We start from the raw sequence: 16,188 nt of genomic DNA, 5'->3' as shown, positions 1-16,188 counted from the left end.
GAGAGCAGGGCCTTCCGCCTTGTGCAATGGTTCATCTACCATTAAGGCTGGGAAAAGCGGGCATTATGCAAGGTGCATGGCAATGCTGATCTTACTAGCTGGAGGGGAAGGGAGATGGCTAGCAGCAGAGGTGTCTCTTTTCAGGGATCAGTGTGCATTCCCCATCATACACCTCTTTCCCCTACCTAATCAATCAGCTAGACTTCCTCAAAGATGTCTAACTAGGATTTAGCTCTTCAATAGCACCTGGCCAGTACAAGAGGAGTAAAATAGTCCTTTCTAGATTCCAGTGGCACAGGGTCACTTTTCAACCATAATGTTGCTGCTATTGGAACAAATCTCCTGTTGGATATGTTTCTGGGTCTGTCATTTTCTTCTAGCTTGGAAGCTTGGGCCATGTTATAATGCATGTGCTCCCTCAGAAAAACCCTGGGGAAAGGAAACCACTTCTGGGAACAGGTTGAAGATACCAGGGGCCTCTGTGAAAGGCTCCATAAATTGCCAGACTGGCTTACAGTAATGCAGTCCATACCAGAATAAGCCCTTTGCCTAGAACCATGGCCCAGTTCTCACCCACTATTTTAACTCAGTGGTTACGTGGATGCCCTTTTGTCCGTTCCCTTAATCACGGGATGAATCAGGAGACAGCTTCCGGCCCTTGTTGGATTGTTCTTGGTGTTATCAGTCCAAAGTTGTTGTCAGGCTAATAAAAACACAAGGATTTTTTTTTCTGTGTAGCATGGAGGCTGGCGTTGTCAGAGGGGTAATGTACTCCTAGATTTCACTGAATGACCCTTATCTTGTGCAGCCACTCTGGAAACATATTACAAGCTCTACTTGAATGAATTTCCTTTCTCTGTTTTTGTTTCTCCTCTGCTGACGTTCTTCCCCTCTGGAATATAAAGAGCTGGATGGAGAATGTGCTTACAGCAGGTTGCAAGGGTGACCCAAACTTTGTGATACATTGGGATGAATTAGCAACCAGGTAGCCACCCCTGGGCTAAACCTGCAGTACTGGAGTCAATGGGATTTTGGGCACTGACTGTCAGCTAGTGTCCCAATAGAAAACAAGTGTGTCCACTGACATATTTGCTTATGCTTGCATCTTCCTCGAGAGATAAATGGGAATTGCTTGTTTGTGCTTGTTAGCAATAAAAACCTAGCACAGACTAGTGGCAAACTCCCCCAGCAGGGTGCCAGCTCTGTAGATATGCTTGTACTCTCAAATCATTGAATCACCGGCTTAAAGATGTGTCCTCAACAACTTTAAGAACTCTGCATTTTATTCCTCTCAATGTTTTTATTAAGAGCATATTTGTCTCAAAACAGGATTTCTCTACTGCAGTTGCTCCTTATTCCCCACCTGCGGTCCCAAGGTGAACTCTACGGCTCGCTGAAGTCAATGACAAAGTCCCCATTGCTTTCATAGAGGCCAGGATGTTATCCTCAGGCTTGGCTCATACCAAGCCTTTAACAATGGCTTCATAGAATCAAAGTTTCATACATTTTTGTAGCACAGGCAGTTTGTCGAGAAAAGGTGTCTATTCTTCTATGCAGATATGGAGTGAAAGTCTTGCCATTACTTTCAGTGGAAGCACTGAAGAGTTCTTTGTGCATAGGTATAGTACAACCACAAGGAGCACAGGGAAAGCTGTAAACTGACACCTGTGCCTTACATGCAGGAGCCAAGGACCCAGGAGGGGGCATGCCAGGGCATTAGAGCTCATATCATCAACACAATGAAAATGTGAGGCCAAGTACCTGTCTTCTTGTTGAAACTAGAACATTTGCTAGAAACAGAGTGGAATGCTGACCTTCCTGGAAAGCAAATGGTCCTGGCTCTTTTAAACTGCTTCGCTGTCCTCAGGGTGGTTAGTCCGTCATCACCAATTTCCTAACAATTGAACCAGAGATCTAACTTTGTCCGGTGGCTACAACATAGGATTCAGAGGGCAAACAAACCTTGGCTTCTAGTCTCAGCCTTGTTTGTTTTTCTGGGACAGGGACTGTCTTTTTTTTAGTTTGCTTGTACAGTGCAGATGATTATAGATTCCCTGTCCATGTTGGGGATGTCCAGGCAGCATGGTAATACAAATGAGTAAAATAGCAAGATCTTGGACAAGGCTTTTCTTCACCAACCATCCCCGTTTGTGAATTTCTTTGGGATCTAGACAGGCAAGGTGTCAAGTGGTGGTGTTAGTTGGGTGAAATGCTTGGGAATGGTAACCACAGAGCTTGGTTTGAACTGTCATTGCCCTGCACTATATTCAAGGGCTGCTTTTTTGATGACTGGAGTGATGACACAGCTCAAGCCTCAAGGCAAAATCTCCACATTAGAAACCATCATCCAGCGGTGGCGTAGTGGAAATGGGAGTTCAGTTTCTGCAGTGAGATCACTGGGAAAAAGGAAGAGCCTTAGAACACTACAAGATATGTACATGTCCTTGGTGGTATTAGATGGTTTTTCCCAAGAGGTGTGGGTTCAAGAGTTAATGTCCAGCCAATAAAACTAGAAGAAGACCCCAGATCTTCTGGCTCTTTTGCCCCCTCCCCACTCCCACCTTTGTCTCTCTGATGAACTTGTTTGACCTTTTTCCCCTTGTTTTCTCTTACTCAGATGCGATGAATCCAGTAGCCAGCTCCAAGGCTACCTGACAGAGGTCAATGGCTGCTGAGCAAGGGGCTGCATGATTATGCAGATAGATCAACATGCCTCTAGCAGACTGGTTTCTCCACCACTCAGTTACTATGTGGGTGCTCCTCCAGAGCTTTGTTCTGATTGCTTTTTGCTTCCATTCAGCTACCACTTTCCCAAAGGGTTGCTACCATGCAGAAGAAAATGGCTACAAAACCATTCGCTGTAGCAACGCTCAGCTGGTGGAGATCCCTAAAGACATCCCCAATGACACCAGAAAGCTCTTCCTGGACTTCAATCACATCACTTTCCTCCCCCATGATGCCTTTCGGAACTTGCCATTCTTGCTGGAATTGGATCTGTCCCACAATGCCATTACCAGGATGGAGATTGGGGCTTTCAGGGGCCTGCTGGAGAACTTGCATTCCTTGGACTTGTCCTCAAACAAGCTGGTGTCAGTCAACAAGGACATCTTTAGCAACCTGAAGGCCAAGGTCAATCTCTCCAGCAACCCTTGGCTGTGTGACTGTAAGCTCCAGGAACTGATTGGGAAAGTAGACCTGATGGCTGGCTCCTCAGGGGGCATTGTATGTGATTCCTCTGCCCAGGAGGAGCATGTTGGCAAACCATTCCTGCAGCTGATCACAGATATGGACTTCTGCAGTGTTTACAAAAGGACCACAGACATAGCCATGCTGGTCACCATGTTCGGCTGGTTCGCCATGGTGATCTCATACTTGGTGTACTATGTCCGGCAGAACCAGGAAGATGCCCGACGTCACCTTGAGTACTTAAAGTCCTTGCCTAGTAAGCAGAGGAAGTCAGAAGAGTCTTCCACCATCAGCACAGTGGTGTGACTAACTAAACTGTCCCTCTTTGCCACATCCCACCAAACTGAGGTACCCAGATGAATCCATGGACAGACTGCCACTGCATTTAATGGGCTTTCTCTCAGCTCCAGGGACATGCAGTGTTATTAAACATAATCAACAACAATAATAATAATAATAATTTTTTTATCTCTGGAAAATAACAGATGGCTTCAGGAGACCCAGCCTAGCCCATGCCTGCTCAAAACAAAATGGGAGCAAAAGTGGCTTGTTTTTTTTTTTCCAGGATTTTGCAGGACAAGAGCCAAAATGGCTCCAATACTGAACAATTAGCAAGTAACAAGTGGATACAGGAGGGATTTGAGCATCTGTTTATTGTGCTGATTTACAGAGGGAAAACAAAAGAAACATGGAGTGTTCTCCTCAAACATTCAGTAATTACTCGAACTAGTCCCCTTTCAGCTGTTAAACTTCATTTAAAAAGTGTTTTATTTACTTTACAGAAATCTATCAGGGCATTTTTAGAAAATCAATGTTTCAGCTACTCTCTGGCTTCTTCCTTTGCTGTCAGCAAGGGATGTTTCCAGCAACCCTGGGAAAACCCTGTGATATTGCAGAATACTTGAAAATTGGAGAATAGTATTTTAGCTGAACTGTACACTCCTCTTGGCTTTGAGGAATGCTGTGTATCAGGTTTAAGGCAGATCTCAATTGCAGGGGAGTGGTATGGGCTAATCTCCATCAGGGTCATGAATTCAAACTGTACTTAAACATTGTTTCCTTTTTCCTTCTAAGAGCCAGTAAGTTCAATGGAAGCAGAGTTTGTTCAGCTTCTCCAAAGCTTTGGCCTTAGGAGAGATGCAAAGAAGAAAGGGATTCTGTTCTTCGAGATGGCTGAGTCTGTTAGGATAAAATAAAAACCTTTCCCTACCCCTAAAATGCTCCCCCTCCCCTTCACCCTAACCTTTCTTGTAGAAGCAAAGCAGAAATTAACTCTTCAGTGTTCTGGAATGTTTATTATACTTTCACCGACTGGAACTAGATATTGTCAAAATGCCATGTGAAAAGCCATTCTCACAGCTAGCTTAGCCATAGCAGCCACACTGAAAATTGCCCAAGGGAACTTGCCCTCATGAGATTTTTCCCCTGTCTGCAGGCCAGAAGAGTCCCATTTTGAGGCTTGGATGCAGTCATGGGCAGGAGATGCACACAGCAGGTACAGGTACTTGATTAAACCCTGTCCTGGTGTGTGATTTGGCACATGCAGTGAGAGAGGGAATGCCTGATGGTATATGAGCATCTCTTTTTTTTAAAGAGATACCAGACCTGAAAAATGTAGGTATGGGTGCCAGACCTGAAAAATGAATAGATTGAGCTTGAAATCTTACCCCCTACCACGTCCCCTCCATCCCAATTGTAATGTTGTGCGGTGATTAAAACTGTAGGGTTTGGGAGAGGGCTTTCTGTGGTTCAACCCTTTACAAGTCAGCCTGCCTCATAGCAAGCCATTCTCCCGGCTCCTTACACATAATCTGTGGCTTTTACTTCCCCAGTGTCTATTGGTTATGGCCAAAAGACCTTGCATTGAACTGGGGGTATTCCTCACCATCCTGCACTTAATGGCCACCAGAAGAAAGGACTTTGGTCATCGTGTTTACCTTAGGACTCACAAGTTTGTCGACCTATCACTGTGACAACACGTTGGGAGAAGGACAGATGCAGTGTGTTAAAATAGGAAGCCACGTTAAGTTCTCTCTCTGCCCCCTGCTGGCTAGTGGTCTCAAGCTCTCCTAACTCAAGAAAAAAACCAACAGCTCTTCTCTGCATTTTCAGTATTGGGCTACAATATTCTCTCCTTGTGTGTTGAGAAACAATGCTATAACATTTTGTGATTAAAGAGGGTCCTGAACCATGATGTTTTAGAGCTCAATTGGCCTGTCTCCCGGGCTTAGGTTATGTGTATATGCACATTTGGATCAGAAGTTTTGATTTGGCCTTTGATGGGAGGAGGAGAGGGGAGGGTGTCAGCTGCTAAGTTTGAATCCAGATTCAGCTGGTCTTTAAAGAAAAGAAAGTCATGCAGAACAAAAATCTTAAAAGTAACAGCTGGACCTATTGCTGGTCCAAGGGGAAAAAGCCATACAGCTGTTTTGCATGGTTCATCCATCTTACACAAACTGAAGATAAATTGCCATAATGCAACAAAGGCATGGAATACAGCTCCTTGAAGTAAGGCTTTGCCCTGATTTCAGTAGACTCTAAATCTAGCCCCATATCTCCCCGCCCCACTTATGTAGTTCTGAAAGCAACCTGACAGTATATTAGACCCTTTTATTGCTATTATAACTACTATTAGAGATAGGCTTTCTGCTGCAAAATCTGGATTCAGACCCTAATGAATTAATTTTTGCAACATTTGGGATGTTTAGATATGGGGCCTTGGTTCAGATCCTTCTTTATTTTTTCAATCACCTGTTGAGATCAAATATCCAGAACTGTCAACAACAATCTTTGAATATTGGGAGAGCATGAGATGGCAAATCTTCAAATGATGTGGAAGAGATTTAGAGGCAGGAAGCAACAGAAGGTCACTTGGTGCTCCTGAGCAGAGCTGATATTCCACGCACAAATCGCCTCCAAGCTCAGATACAGTCAGAGCTGCTCAGATATATTTAGAAGTGCCTGCTTTCCAAACCTTTCCAGGTTTCCTGCACCACGCACAAACATCTTTTGATACTGTCTGAAGGCACTCGTGTGCTTCTCCTGGGCTGCACATTGACGGCAATGACCATTGAACAAATTATTCCTTTTTAGATCGATGCTTTGTCCTGCATGGAAGTGTGAACGTGGCTGATTAAATGAAATAGATTGTTCATGTGACAAATGAGAACTAAACATGAATGAACTGCATATTCTACCCCTTCCCCTCACCATATCCACACGCACATGCACACGCACACGCACTCCACATTCCCCTCATGTCTATGCTCTGTTACAAAATCCCAGACGAATTCTCATCTGCTGGGTTGCCTGGTTTAAAACACTGAGGTCAGGGCATCCTTGCCAAGTGGGAGAATGTCTTGATAACATCTGACCAAATGATGTGTTGTGTTTAAATAGGCCTTTTACATTCTTACTTTATATGACAATAAAGTTGACTTTTACTTTGGAGTTGGTGTCCCTTGTGTGAAAAGGGTGAAATTTGCATAGCAAATGTTTCTTCACAACCCTGAGCCCAGGATTGATGCCAAGACATTTTGATAAACTGGATGCAGGGCATGGTACAGGGATTATCCCTGAAGAAGAGTACCCACCCCACAAAGGATGTCCTAGCTCAGAAGGAAGGTTTTGAGCTGATGCTATCTCCAGGCAGCCCGTGGTTTGATCCTGACTACGTTCCTTATTTAGCAGAGAAAGAAATAGGAGGAGCCAATGGCTGACAGTAAGAGGCAGACAAATTCAAATGAGAAAAAAAGCACACATTTTAATCAGTTAAGGTAATTCATTTTGGAACAAACAGCCAAGGGGAGTAGCAGCAAGATATCATGAAGTTAAACATGACATAGAGGAAGTACCTGTCAGTGTTTCAGGAGGCGGTTGTATGATTTCTACATGGCAGGTCACTATTTCATTGTCAGTGGTAGACTTCAGGGAAGGTATTTCCCCATCGTTTCCTAACTCTAGGCCAAACACATGGTCAAAGGCAGTCTTTGTATCTGCTTCAGTGGGTTTGGACCTGGCCCTGATTGTGCAAGTTTGGGGGCTGACTGATACTATATAAGGCAAAATACTAAACTAGGCAGACAGCGGCATTCTCAGTCACTGCCAGGGTTTTAGGGCTTGAGGCCCAACTTCAGAAGATCCCTCCATGTTTAACATGCCCTTCTTTTGTGCATCCTATTTAAAATTGGCAGCCGTAGCCCTGACTAGGATATAAGGAAGCTGCTAGCTTGGTATTGTCAGAGCAGCCACCCATCCTACACAGCATTCTTTTCATTAGCTGCTAAATGGAGACATTTTGCTACTTGTCTCAAAAACCAGGCCAAAAAAGTACTGGCATACACATGCTAAATATTAAAACAGAGTGTTGAAAAAGCCAGAACAATAGAGCAGCAGGAAGGAAACAGAAGAGGAAGTGGCCCTAAATAAGAACAAGCATATGAAGTGTAAGAGAAGGCTTGTTATGAGGGTTTTGTGGAGGAACAATGTGCATGAGAAAGTGTGTGCAAGATGGCCAGCTAGCAGATTCACAAAGCTGGTCACCACTGGTTTGAACCAGTTAGAGCTTGTTTTGTATTGACCTTGTGACCTCAAGTGGAAAAACCCAAGGCGAGTGGAAATTTCCCAAACATATGTGCGCATATACGCCTATGTATGCCTATATTTGCATATGTATGACCTGTTGGTATAAAAGGTGCTACCGAACTCAGTTCGGGGGAGCTCTTTGTCTGCTGGGCACTGAGTGACCCCTCTGCAGAGAAATAAATCATCTTGCCGACACTCCCTCGTTCTCTGCCTAATTGATTGCAGCTAGGAATGAGCCCAGCAAAAGGGACGAGATCAGTGCTCTTCGGCATATGAGCACACCCTTCGGTGTATGGGTGCTATGCACTAACTGATCAAATTTCCCCTACAGAAGGCACTGTATGTTTTCCAAGCCTGAGTTCATAGTCGTGGTCCATGTGAAGGAGTCTGACTATGTATATAGGCACTACATGTCTGTGTCTCCTGGTGCCTAATGTCCACATGCTGGCTTTATTTGTATGCAGATTGATGGAGTGGGTCTCGATGCAAAGGCTTCTTTGTTGGCCTTTTTTGTGTCTCCACATGTCTGCATGAATTATAGTTCTCTGTTCATTAATCCACCAGAGTGAGGAGGCATATTGTCTGCTTTGCTTCACTTTGCATCTTCATGAATATACTGCTTTGTGCAGGAGGTCAGACTCGATGGAATTTTCTGACTTTAAAATCTATGACTTGGTGTTGGCGCTAGGGCTGTGCATGGAGCCAAGTGCTTCTGTGTGAGCAGAGAGAGAGACTATCTCAGGCAGCCAGTCCGGAGCAAAGGGCAGAAAGTGATAGTGATGGTTTCAGAGCCTCCCTTGCAAAACACTGTCTCTACACATTGATGGCTTCACACATCTGTCACCTTCCAAACACACCATTGCTAGCAATACAATTTTAATATCAGAAGCAGGGCTATGGAATGGTTCTCATGACTCAAATATCCCTATACTTTATGCTAGGGGAGCACATTTACCTTTTCCAAGAACACTAGCTACCCTCCTCTTTGGGAATGTCGCTTGGTATTCTGCTTTCTATTAAGAGGATGAAGCTGTTTTAGAAAGAAGATACCCTGATCCCACGAAGTCACAGAGGTGTAACCCTACCTTAGCTTTGAATTAATGAACACATAGCAGCTAGGTTTCTGTAAATAGGAGATGGAGCCCAGGTTCAGAACAATTCAGATCACTGAGAAGCATGAAATTGGATATGCAGGTCTTGTAAAGGCAGCAGGTGGGGCAGAGGGGGAAGTTTTTGCTTTAATCCAGCAATGAGCCATCACATCTACAGCATTTGTTAAATTTCTCCTGACTGTATTTGGCCATTAAGTGCCTTGAGCAAATCAATTGTATACTGTGGAGGTGGAGGGGAAGGCAAGGTCATAGCAGGAGGCAATCTCCCTTGTGTTAGCACTGCCCAGTGGTGAACTTACTTAGTTCTTTGTTTTGGTGCCCTAACAATTATCATAGCAATGTTGTTATTCATGAACAACTGCTAGGCTAGAGGGCAAGGGAACTGGGATCCTTTCTTTTTTTAATGGGACTGGAATGTGTCAAATTGTATAAGACCTCAGAATTGAGTTCAGACTGGGACCACTCTTTCTGAAGCTACTCTGTCTACACATTTCTGCCCTGATCTCATAGTCTGAGCTAGCTGAGCATGTCTCTGTTACATTTCTCTCTCTGCCTTGTACCCATTCAGCATTTTTTCTGCAGTGATCATCACTAATGACAGCATGTAAGCAGTTCCCCTTTAAGATGGGTGCTGATGAATACTGCCTGCCCTTGAACTCAGCTGTAAGTTTATACCCATCCATGTTCCCCTTTCAGAAATGAGGGTGGTGACACTCATCATTGGTTCCTCTGTGCATACAGCTTTAGCCCTGGTATATGTTCATAAGCATTAACCATAAATCCAAAAAACTATTTTGCAAAATCCTTTGGAAATCAATAGAAACCAGATACTTTAGCATCTTTGCAACTCCCACTAGAACCCCATCTGAACCTTCAGACACCTGAAGATCTTTAAAAATTTGGCTCAGAGAGCTTGATTGAACCATATAGTTGTACAACATCACTGCCTTGATCCAGGGCTGCAGGGAAGTTCATTGGCTGCAGGACAGTTGCATCATGTAAGGGAAATACTGTTTCCGATACTTTGCATGATTACAAGTCTGGTAATTCTGTCTGCCCTGCAGGAGCTCCAGGGAGGGGATTTTGCAGAAGAATCTGCAGAGGAATGAGCCATGACAAGAGATAGTCATAGATCTGTGTTCTTATAGTTCAACTTTTCCACTGACTGCTTAAAATAGAACTGTAAGAAACCTGAAGATACTCTTTATTCCTAACCAGTTTTAAAGGCAGAAGTACAGCTGGAAAGAGCAGTAGTGTAACTGCGGGGGGAATGACCAGGGTAGCAGCCCCAGGCACTGACTTTATGGGGGTGGAAAAATAGCTTCTGCCACTGCAGCTGGCAGCTGGCTGCACCACAGATGGCAGCTTGCCACATGGCTGCAGCCAGAAGCACAGCAGCCAACACTGCCCCGTGTACCAGGGCTACCTAGGGTGCAGAGCTGCCCTGCTATGCCTCTGTGGAAGAGACCTGTTGGGTGTGTCTACACATGCATTTAAGCGTGCCTAAATTTAATGTGCATTATCTTAATGCGCATTAACCAGGGTTTAGGCAGGTGTCTACATGTGCAGGCATTAAAGCACATTAACGCTGTATGTGGACTGCCTTGGGATTAAAGTTAATTCCAAGCCAGTTCACACACAGCATTAATGCACTTTAATGTATCTGCATGTTCATTAATATGCTTTAACTATTTGCGCCTAAATTTGATACATGCATTTTTAGGTATCAAATTTAGGTGTGAATAGCCTAAATTCGCCCTTTATAAAGTGCACTAAGGGCATGCACATGTAGACACGTGCCCTAATGCACCTTAAATTTAGGCTAATGTGCCTTGAAGCATCTCATGTAGACATGCCCATTAAGTCTCTCTTAGTTCATACTGGGCATATCTACACGAGATGCTTTATTGTACAGCAGGTGAAATTGCTCTGCAGTAAAGCATCATCATCTACACATGTGTGGCAATTAGTGTGCAGTAGATTAATTTAGTTCACTGCTGATTTGTCCCATCAGATACAAGTGGTATTTGACAGCACAGTAAATTACTGTCTCTTTCATAGAGCAAACTGACTCAACCAACTGGTAGAGTTTCAGCCTGCAAGATGCTGCAGGGAGTAGGACGCCAGGGGTGCCATATGCACATGTGCATGCACACACATGCACGTGGCCAGGAATACTGGTCCAAGCAGTGGTGGAGAGCAGCTCTCCCAGCTACCTGCAGGTAAGTCTATGAGGTGGGGATGGGCAGGGAAGCAGGCTGAGGCCCCCGTGGCGAGGGAGGGAATAGGGCAGGGGCTGGGCTTGGGTGCTCTGCCCAGCCAAGGTGGTATATAGGGCCCGGTCCAGGTAAGCCGGGGGGGAGTGGGGGGCAGAACCATGCACAGCTTGTCCAGAGAACGGGGCCAGGGTCAGCTCCTTGCCACTGCATGCACCCCTAGGCAGGAGGTCATAGGAGGCACATGCCCCCCAGATTTTTGTATGGGGGGGGAGATGTGGGCTGCCCATTGTGGGTTCAGGGCTCCCCGCCATGCTTCCCTGCCCCTGGGAGCCCTGTGCCACCATGGCAAGGCAGCGCCTGCTCATCTGGCAGCAGTGGAGGTGGCAGTGCAACGTTGTGCCCCTTGCTGTTGCTGGGCAGGCAGGGGCTGTTTCCCCATGGTGGTATAGGGCTCCCAGGGGGAGGCAGCAGGGCAGGGAGTCCTGAGCCTGCAATGGGCACCCTGCACCTGCCCCTGGCCTCCCCCTCCCCCCCCATGGGCTTGGTTTGGCTTAATTTGGCTTGGCTCCAGCCATGTGGGGCAGGGTGAAGAGGGAGCATCATCTTAGAGTCTAGCTTCTTAGCACCCCCCCAGCAAAAATAAAAGTTGATACCTATGCTGCATACCGCTGCTTAGAAAACCAGCTCATCCCCTCCTGTTTGAAAGCTGGCAGATTTGACTGATTTTAAAGTGACTTTGCTAAAAAGAACCCTTGAAACAACTACATTAGCTCATCAATACAAAAATAAAAGTCTCTAGATCCTCTAAAAGGGTCCTATCTGCTCAGCTGGTGATGGTAGTAAAAAGATGTTGGATTAAAGAATGGTCCTTTCCAGCTCTCCTTCCTGGTTTCCCATCCAGTATTCTTCTCGTAACTCCTGTCTTCCCCCCATACCTCCATCCTTGTAGCTTGTCATTAAACCCCCTTTAAAGACTCCCTACCCAATTGGGAAACTCTGATGGAACTTTTAGGTGATTTGTAAGACACATGAGGAAAGTCTCTACTGACAGTCCACGTCCAGTGACCTCACTTCCTTTTGTTGGGAAACTAGACAGGACACTGTGAGGCAGAACTTGAAATAAGTCAAAGCATAATGCTTTCAGAGGCAGAGCAGAAGTTTTCTGTTTGGGATACAACATAGGGTCTGCTGCAGTTGGATATCATCTCACAGTTAAAAGAAACAGGAATTTTCTCCAGACACGAGATAGGTGAGTCCTGAGAGTCCAGTTAAATCTGTTTTGGGGAACTTATTGCCAGATGTTGCTTTTTTCATTCCTGCTTTCTGCATCTGGTCTTTTGATCCAGGGATACTCAAGCATCTTTGCCAATTCACCTCAACATGACAGCAGCCCTGGGCTGCCCAGACAGCTCTGCTCGTGCCCCTCATCTTTCCCGCACTATTCCAGCCCTGGGCTCTACCACTTTCACAGCTCTACTAATGCCTCTCAGTCCTGACCCACCTCAACCTCCTGCAATTTCTGCTCCAGATTCCCCTCAATCTCAAGCCCATCTCTCCCTGACTATTCCAGTCCCGGGCTCCCCTACACAGCTTTACCATAGCACCTCAGTCCTAACGGGCAACCCTTACTATTCTAGCTCTGGGCCATATTTGTCTTTGACAAAGTACTTTGGTGTTCATTTATAGTCCCTCTTGCTCTTCTATTTTGTTTGTGTCCTAGATTTCTCCTGAACAGGAAATGCCAGATATACCACTATTTGTGTGAGATAATTTAGTGAGATGGACACACAAAAAAATCTGAACATCATGACATTTTGCATATGCAATGCAATCTGAACCCAAATTTACACAGAAAAAGACTGGTGACACACCTCCAACTGGTCTTTGCTGCTTATATTAAGGACCCAGATCCTGAAATTAAATGATAATATGAAAATTTCAGCACTTATTTAAAATAAGAATATGTTTCTAGTTCCTTGTGGTTGCTAAGAAAACCTTGAAAGTGTGACTTGAGCTCTCTCTAGAGATTCAAGACACCAGAAAGCAAAGAAAAAAGAACCAAATGTGTAATTATTTAAAATCTAATGATCTGTCAGATAGTCCCATGACTTTCTGGGGGCCTGTCTCATGATTCCTAAATACATGGGCCTGGTGATACTGAAGTAGTTGGTTAAATTTGGATAGGAATATCTGATGTCCAAGAGAAAGTTAAGGGAGCTAGAAATCAAAATGTGAGTTTTGTGGGTACAACCAGTATCCTAGAGAGCCTATGAAAGTACACAGAAACCCTGTGGTTTGGTATGAATCACTGTGGGGACTGGACTCTGGACAGAAAGAGAAACACAAAGGCAGAAGTTTAAAAATGCATACTTGAAAAAGGGGCTTATCATTGATTCATAGGTACGTAGGCCTGGGGGGAACTGTAAGTAACATCAAGTCCATCTGGCTCCTGGCTTTCTAAGGCAACCATGTTGAAAAATCAGCTCATAGGAACTGCTGCTACCCCCAAAAAGCCAGAAAGGAGAAGAACAGTGGAAAGTGACTCCTGGTTCCAAATCTCTGTGATGTGCTTCAACTAAGGCTACTGGGTTCTAATTGGGAGGGAGTGTGCATTTTGCATCAGAGAAGTGGTTCATATTTTACATGTAGGTATTTCTTTGTCCATGAAGAAAAAGGAAATCCATAAGAACTACCTGCATTGCAGAAGGCACCCACAATAGTGGGGTCTGGTTCCTTTTGTGAGCTCCCCCTGTGAGCATTAATTAATTAATAGGCATCTGTCTGTCTTGCAAGACAACAGATTTCTGCCAAATAAGGCATTAGCTCATTCAGTATCGGCAAGTGTGGCTGTAGAGCCCAATTGCTGAGTGACAGTCCCTTCTGCACCTACCCAAGGTGAAATTCATATCTAATAGTCCTGAATGCGGTGCAGGGTTCTTCCTGAGGTTTCATTTTTCTTCTGAATGTTGGGTTCTTCTTTCTACACTTAGGAGACTGTTTCCAAGTGCTTCAGTCCTCAGCAGTCTTCTCCCAGTCATTTGACTCAATGTTCATTGCTTTCTTCTCCTGTGACAGTTGAAGAGACAATGCTACTCACACATCCCACTGAGGTGGTGTCTTTCATCCGTCTACAACGAAAACATTAATAAGACTCACAACGCTCCTATGAGCTGGGTATTTTTTTTACTATTCTAGTAAAATTTATAATTACTTACACAAATAAACACTGAACTTTGATACTATGGTGATAGGGGCTATAGAAAATATTTATGTAAGGGAGTGTCTACACTGCAACTGAAGGTATGACTGCAGCTCAGGTAGCCACACTCAAGCTAATTTTAACATAGCCAACTCAAATACCAATAATAGCATAGCTGTGGTAGCAGAAAGCTCAGTGCATGCTGTGAAACAGGTCCAGAAACCAGTGTAAATACTTGGGCAGCTAACCTGCAGAGAGCTTTGTGCTTCAAGGTTACATGGCTATCAGGGCTGCATTGCTGTAGTCACACCATTGTCTGCAGCAGAGGCAAAGCCATAGAGTAATGGCCTGGCCATTAGAGGCCTTGATTGAGTTCCAGCTCTGAAATTTAACTTGTATATGTTACTGGGCAAGTCACCTTGTCTTGGTTTGCTCCCCTAAACTTTGGTCTTGCCTATTTTGATTGTAACCCCTTTAAGGAAACAGATGTCACTTACTAAATGCAGGTACTAGCATATGTCTGTATAACACCAAGAACAATGGGGCTTTATCAGAGTTGAGGGCTGTAATGCAGACATAATGAGAGCCTTCTTTATGAAGTACTTTGTACTCTACAAATGAAAAGAGCAAAGCATCATCATTATGCTAACTTCATATATTCCATTCTTTTCTTCCAACAGATGGCTCATTGTTAACACATCAACAGCTTCCTTCTGTCCTGTCCTTAACTAGATTTGGTTACAAGTAACTGAAAATGTTCAAGACACTGGCCAAGCAGATCATACAGGAACTGGACTCTGATGGGAGATTCACTGCTGTTTCTAGTTTGGCTAGTGCCAATAATTACAAACCCTTCTGTGTGGTCAGGAAAGAACAGTTCAGGCTACCTTGGCAACCCAGAAAATACCTCACCACTCCTTACAAGCTTCAAGATGTAGCTGAGAAAGAAACAAATGTGGAGGCAGGTTAGCTTGAATGTATTTTTAATGGCCTGTTGCATGGTCACCAGTTATTATGGAAAAGGGGCCAAACGATAACTGTGCCTCTGTATAGCACTGTCTTGTTCCAGATCTCTAAGTGACTCAGAGACATGCACATGGTCCCAGGGGATGTCAGTGGCAGAACTAGAGTCAGATTTCAGGAGACCCTGACTCCCAGTACTATGGTTTGACCACTGGGTCTCACAGAGGTGTCTTAAATCTCACTCTGGGTTTGACATCTGTCTAGAGGACATGCTGTGTAAACTGTCTTGGGTGGGAATACTTGCCTGTCATGATCTTGAGTATGCTAAGGGCACTGCAGGGGCTATTGGTAAGAGAATGTGATACATATTATATAAGTAAGTACAAATAGGTTTAATTGCTGCAAACTAAACCTGATGCACTTTATTTCCCACAAGAGGTGAAATATGATGATCCATTTGTGTATGATGAGACCACCAAGCACAAAGCAGAAGCAAACCTTAGCTTTGACTCAGAGACCACAGAAGTGGACATCAGTGGCTCAGGCTACAGTTCGTACTCAGTCTCTCAGACATCAGTGAGGAAAGCCTACGTGGTTAAGAGAGTGCCATGGTGGGTTCTGGTTTTTATTTTACTTCTTCTGGGAGCGGCATCCCTTTACAGCCTCGATATCCTTTCCCCCAGCCTCACACTTGCCATTTTGTTCCATTCCCAAATCATGGGGGTCCTGCATTACAGACAGCTTTCCAGAAGAAGAATGCTATATGGATTATCCTTTGAGGAATCTTTCTAGGAATCTCTCTTGGCAGGTCAGCATTGGAACTGGCCAGCTAAACAAATTCCTTGGTTAACCAGAGGTCTCTGTGCAGCAGCTGATGCCAGTTCAATTCCAGCAAGGATGCATTTGAAGTGATTTCCAATGCTGA

The 16,188-nt window shown here is 44.6% G+C and overlaps 2 protein-coding genes across 3 annotated transcripts in view; both read left to right on the top strand.

Annotated features, from left to right (window-relative positions):
- The first annotated feature begins 1,753 nt into the window (after nucleotides 1-1,753).
- Nucleotides 1,754-6,636, top strand: LRRC3C (leucine rich repeat containing 3C). The gene has a single exon (XM_019550321.1). The coding sequence runs from the start codon at nucleotides 2,710-2,712 to the stop codon at nucleotides 3,490-3,492; it is 783 nt and encodes a 260-aa protein (XP_019405866.1). The 5' UTR covers nucleotides 1,754-2,709; the 3' UTR covers nucleotides 3,493-6,636.
- A 5,566-nt stretch (nucleotides 6,637-12,202) lies between these two features.
- The window catches only part of LOC109320291 (gasdermin-A3-like), a 21,735-nt gene continuing 17,749 nt past the window's right edge, over nucleotides 12,203-16,188 (top strand). The window contains exons 1-4 of one of the 2 annotated variants that reach the window (XM_019550320.1): nucleotides 12,203-12,350; nucleotides 14,177-14,275; nucleotides 14,981-15,265; nucleotides 15,700-15,874. In XM_019550320.1, the coding sequence (XP_019405865.1) occupies nucleotides 15,055-15,265; nucleotides 15,700-15,874 (386 nt within the window). In that variant the 5' untranslated portion in view covers nucleotides 12,203-12,350; nucleotides 14,177-14,275; nucleotides 14,981-15,054. Of the gene's footprint in view, nucleotides 12,351-14,091; nucleotides 14,276-14,980; nucleotides 15,266-15,699; nucleotides 15,875-16,188 lie in introns of both variants that reach the window. The other variant, XM_019550319.1, reaches the window with a different exon arrangement.

The sequence above is a fragment of the Crocodylus porosus genome, unplaced genomic scaffold, assembly GCF_001723895.1.
Source record: "Crocodylus porosus isolate Cpor-Errol unplaced genomic scaffold, CroPor_comp1, whole genome shotgun sequence".
NCBI classification, from domain to species: domain Eukaryota; kingdom Metazoa; phylum Chordata; order Crocodylia; family Crocodylidae; genus Crocodylus; species Crocodylus porosus.
The sequence above is the reverse complement of the archived record's forward strand: the minus strand, read 5'-3'. Positions and strand labels throughout refer to the sequence as shown.

What these genes read in the sequence shown, in the direction of transcription:
- LRRC3C (XM_019550321.1), top strand. Translation starts at nt 2,710, where the DNA reads ATGCCTCTAGCAGACTGGTTTCTCCACCACTCAGTTACTATGTGGGTG.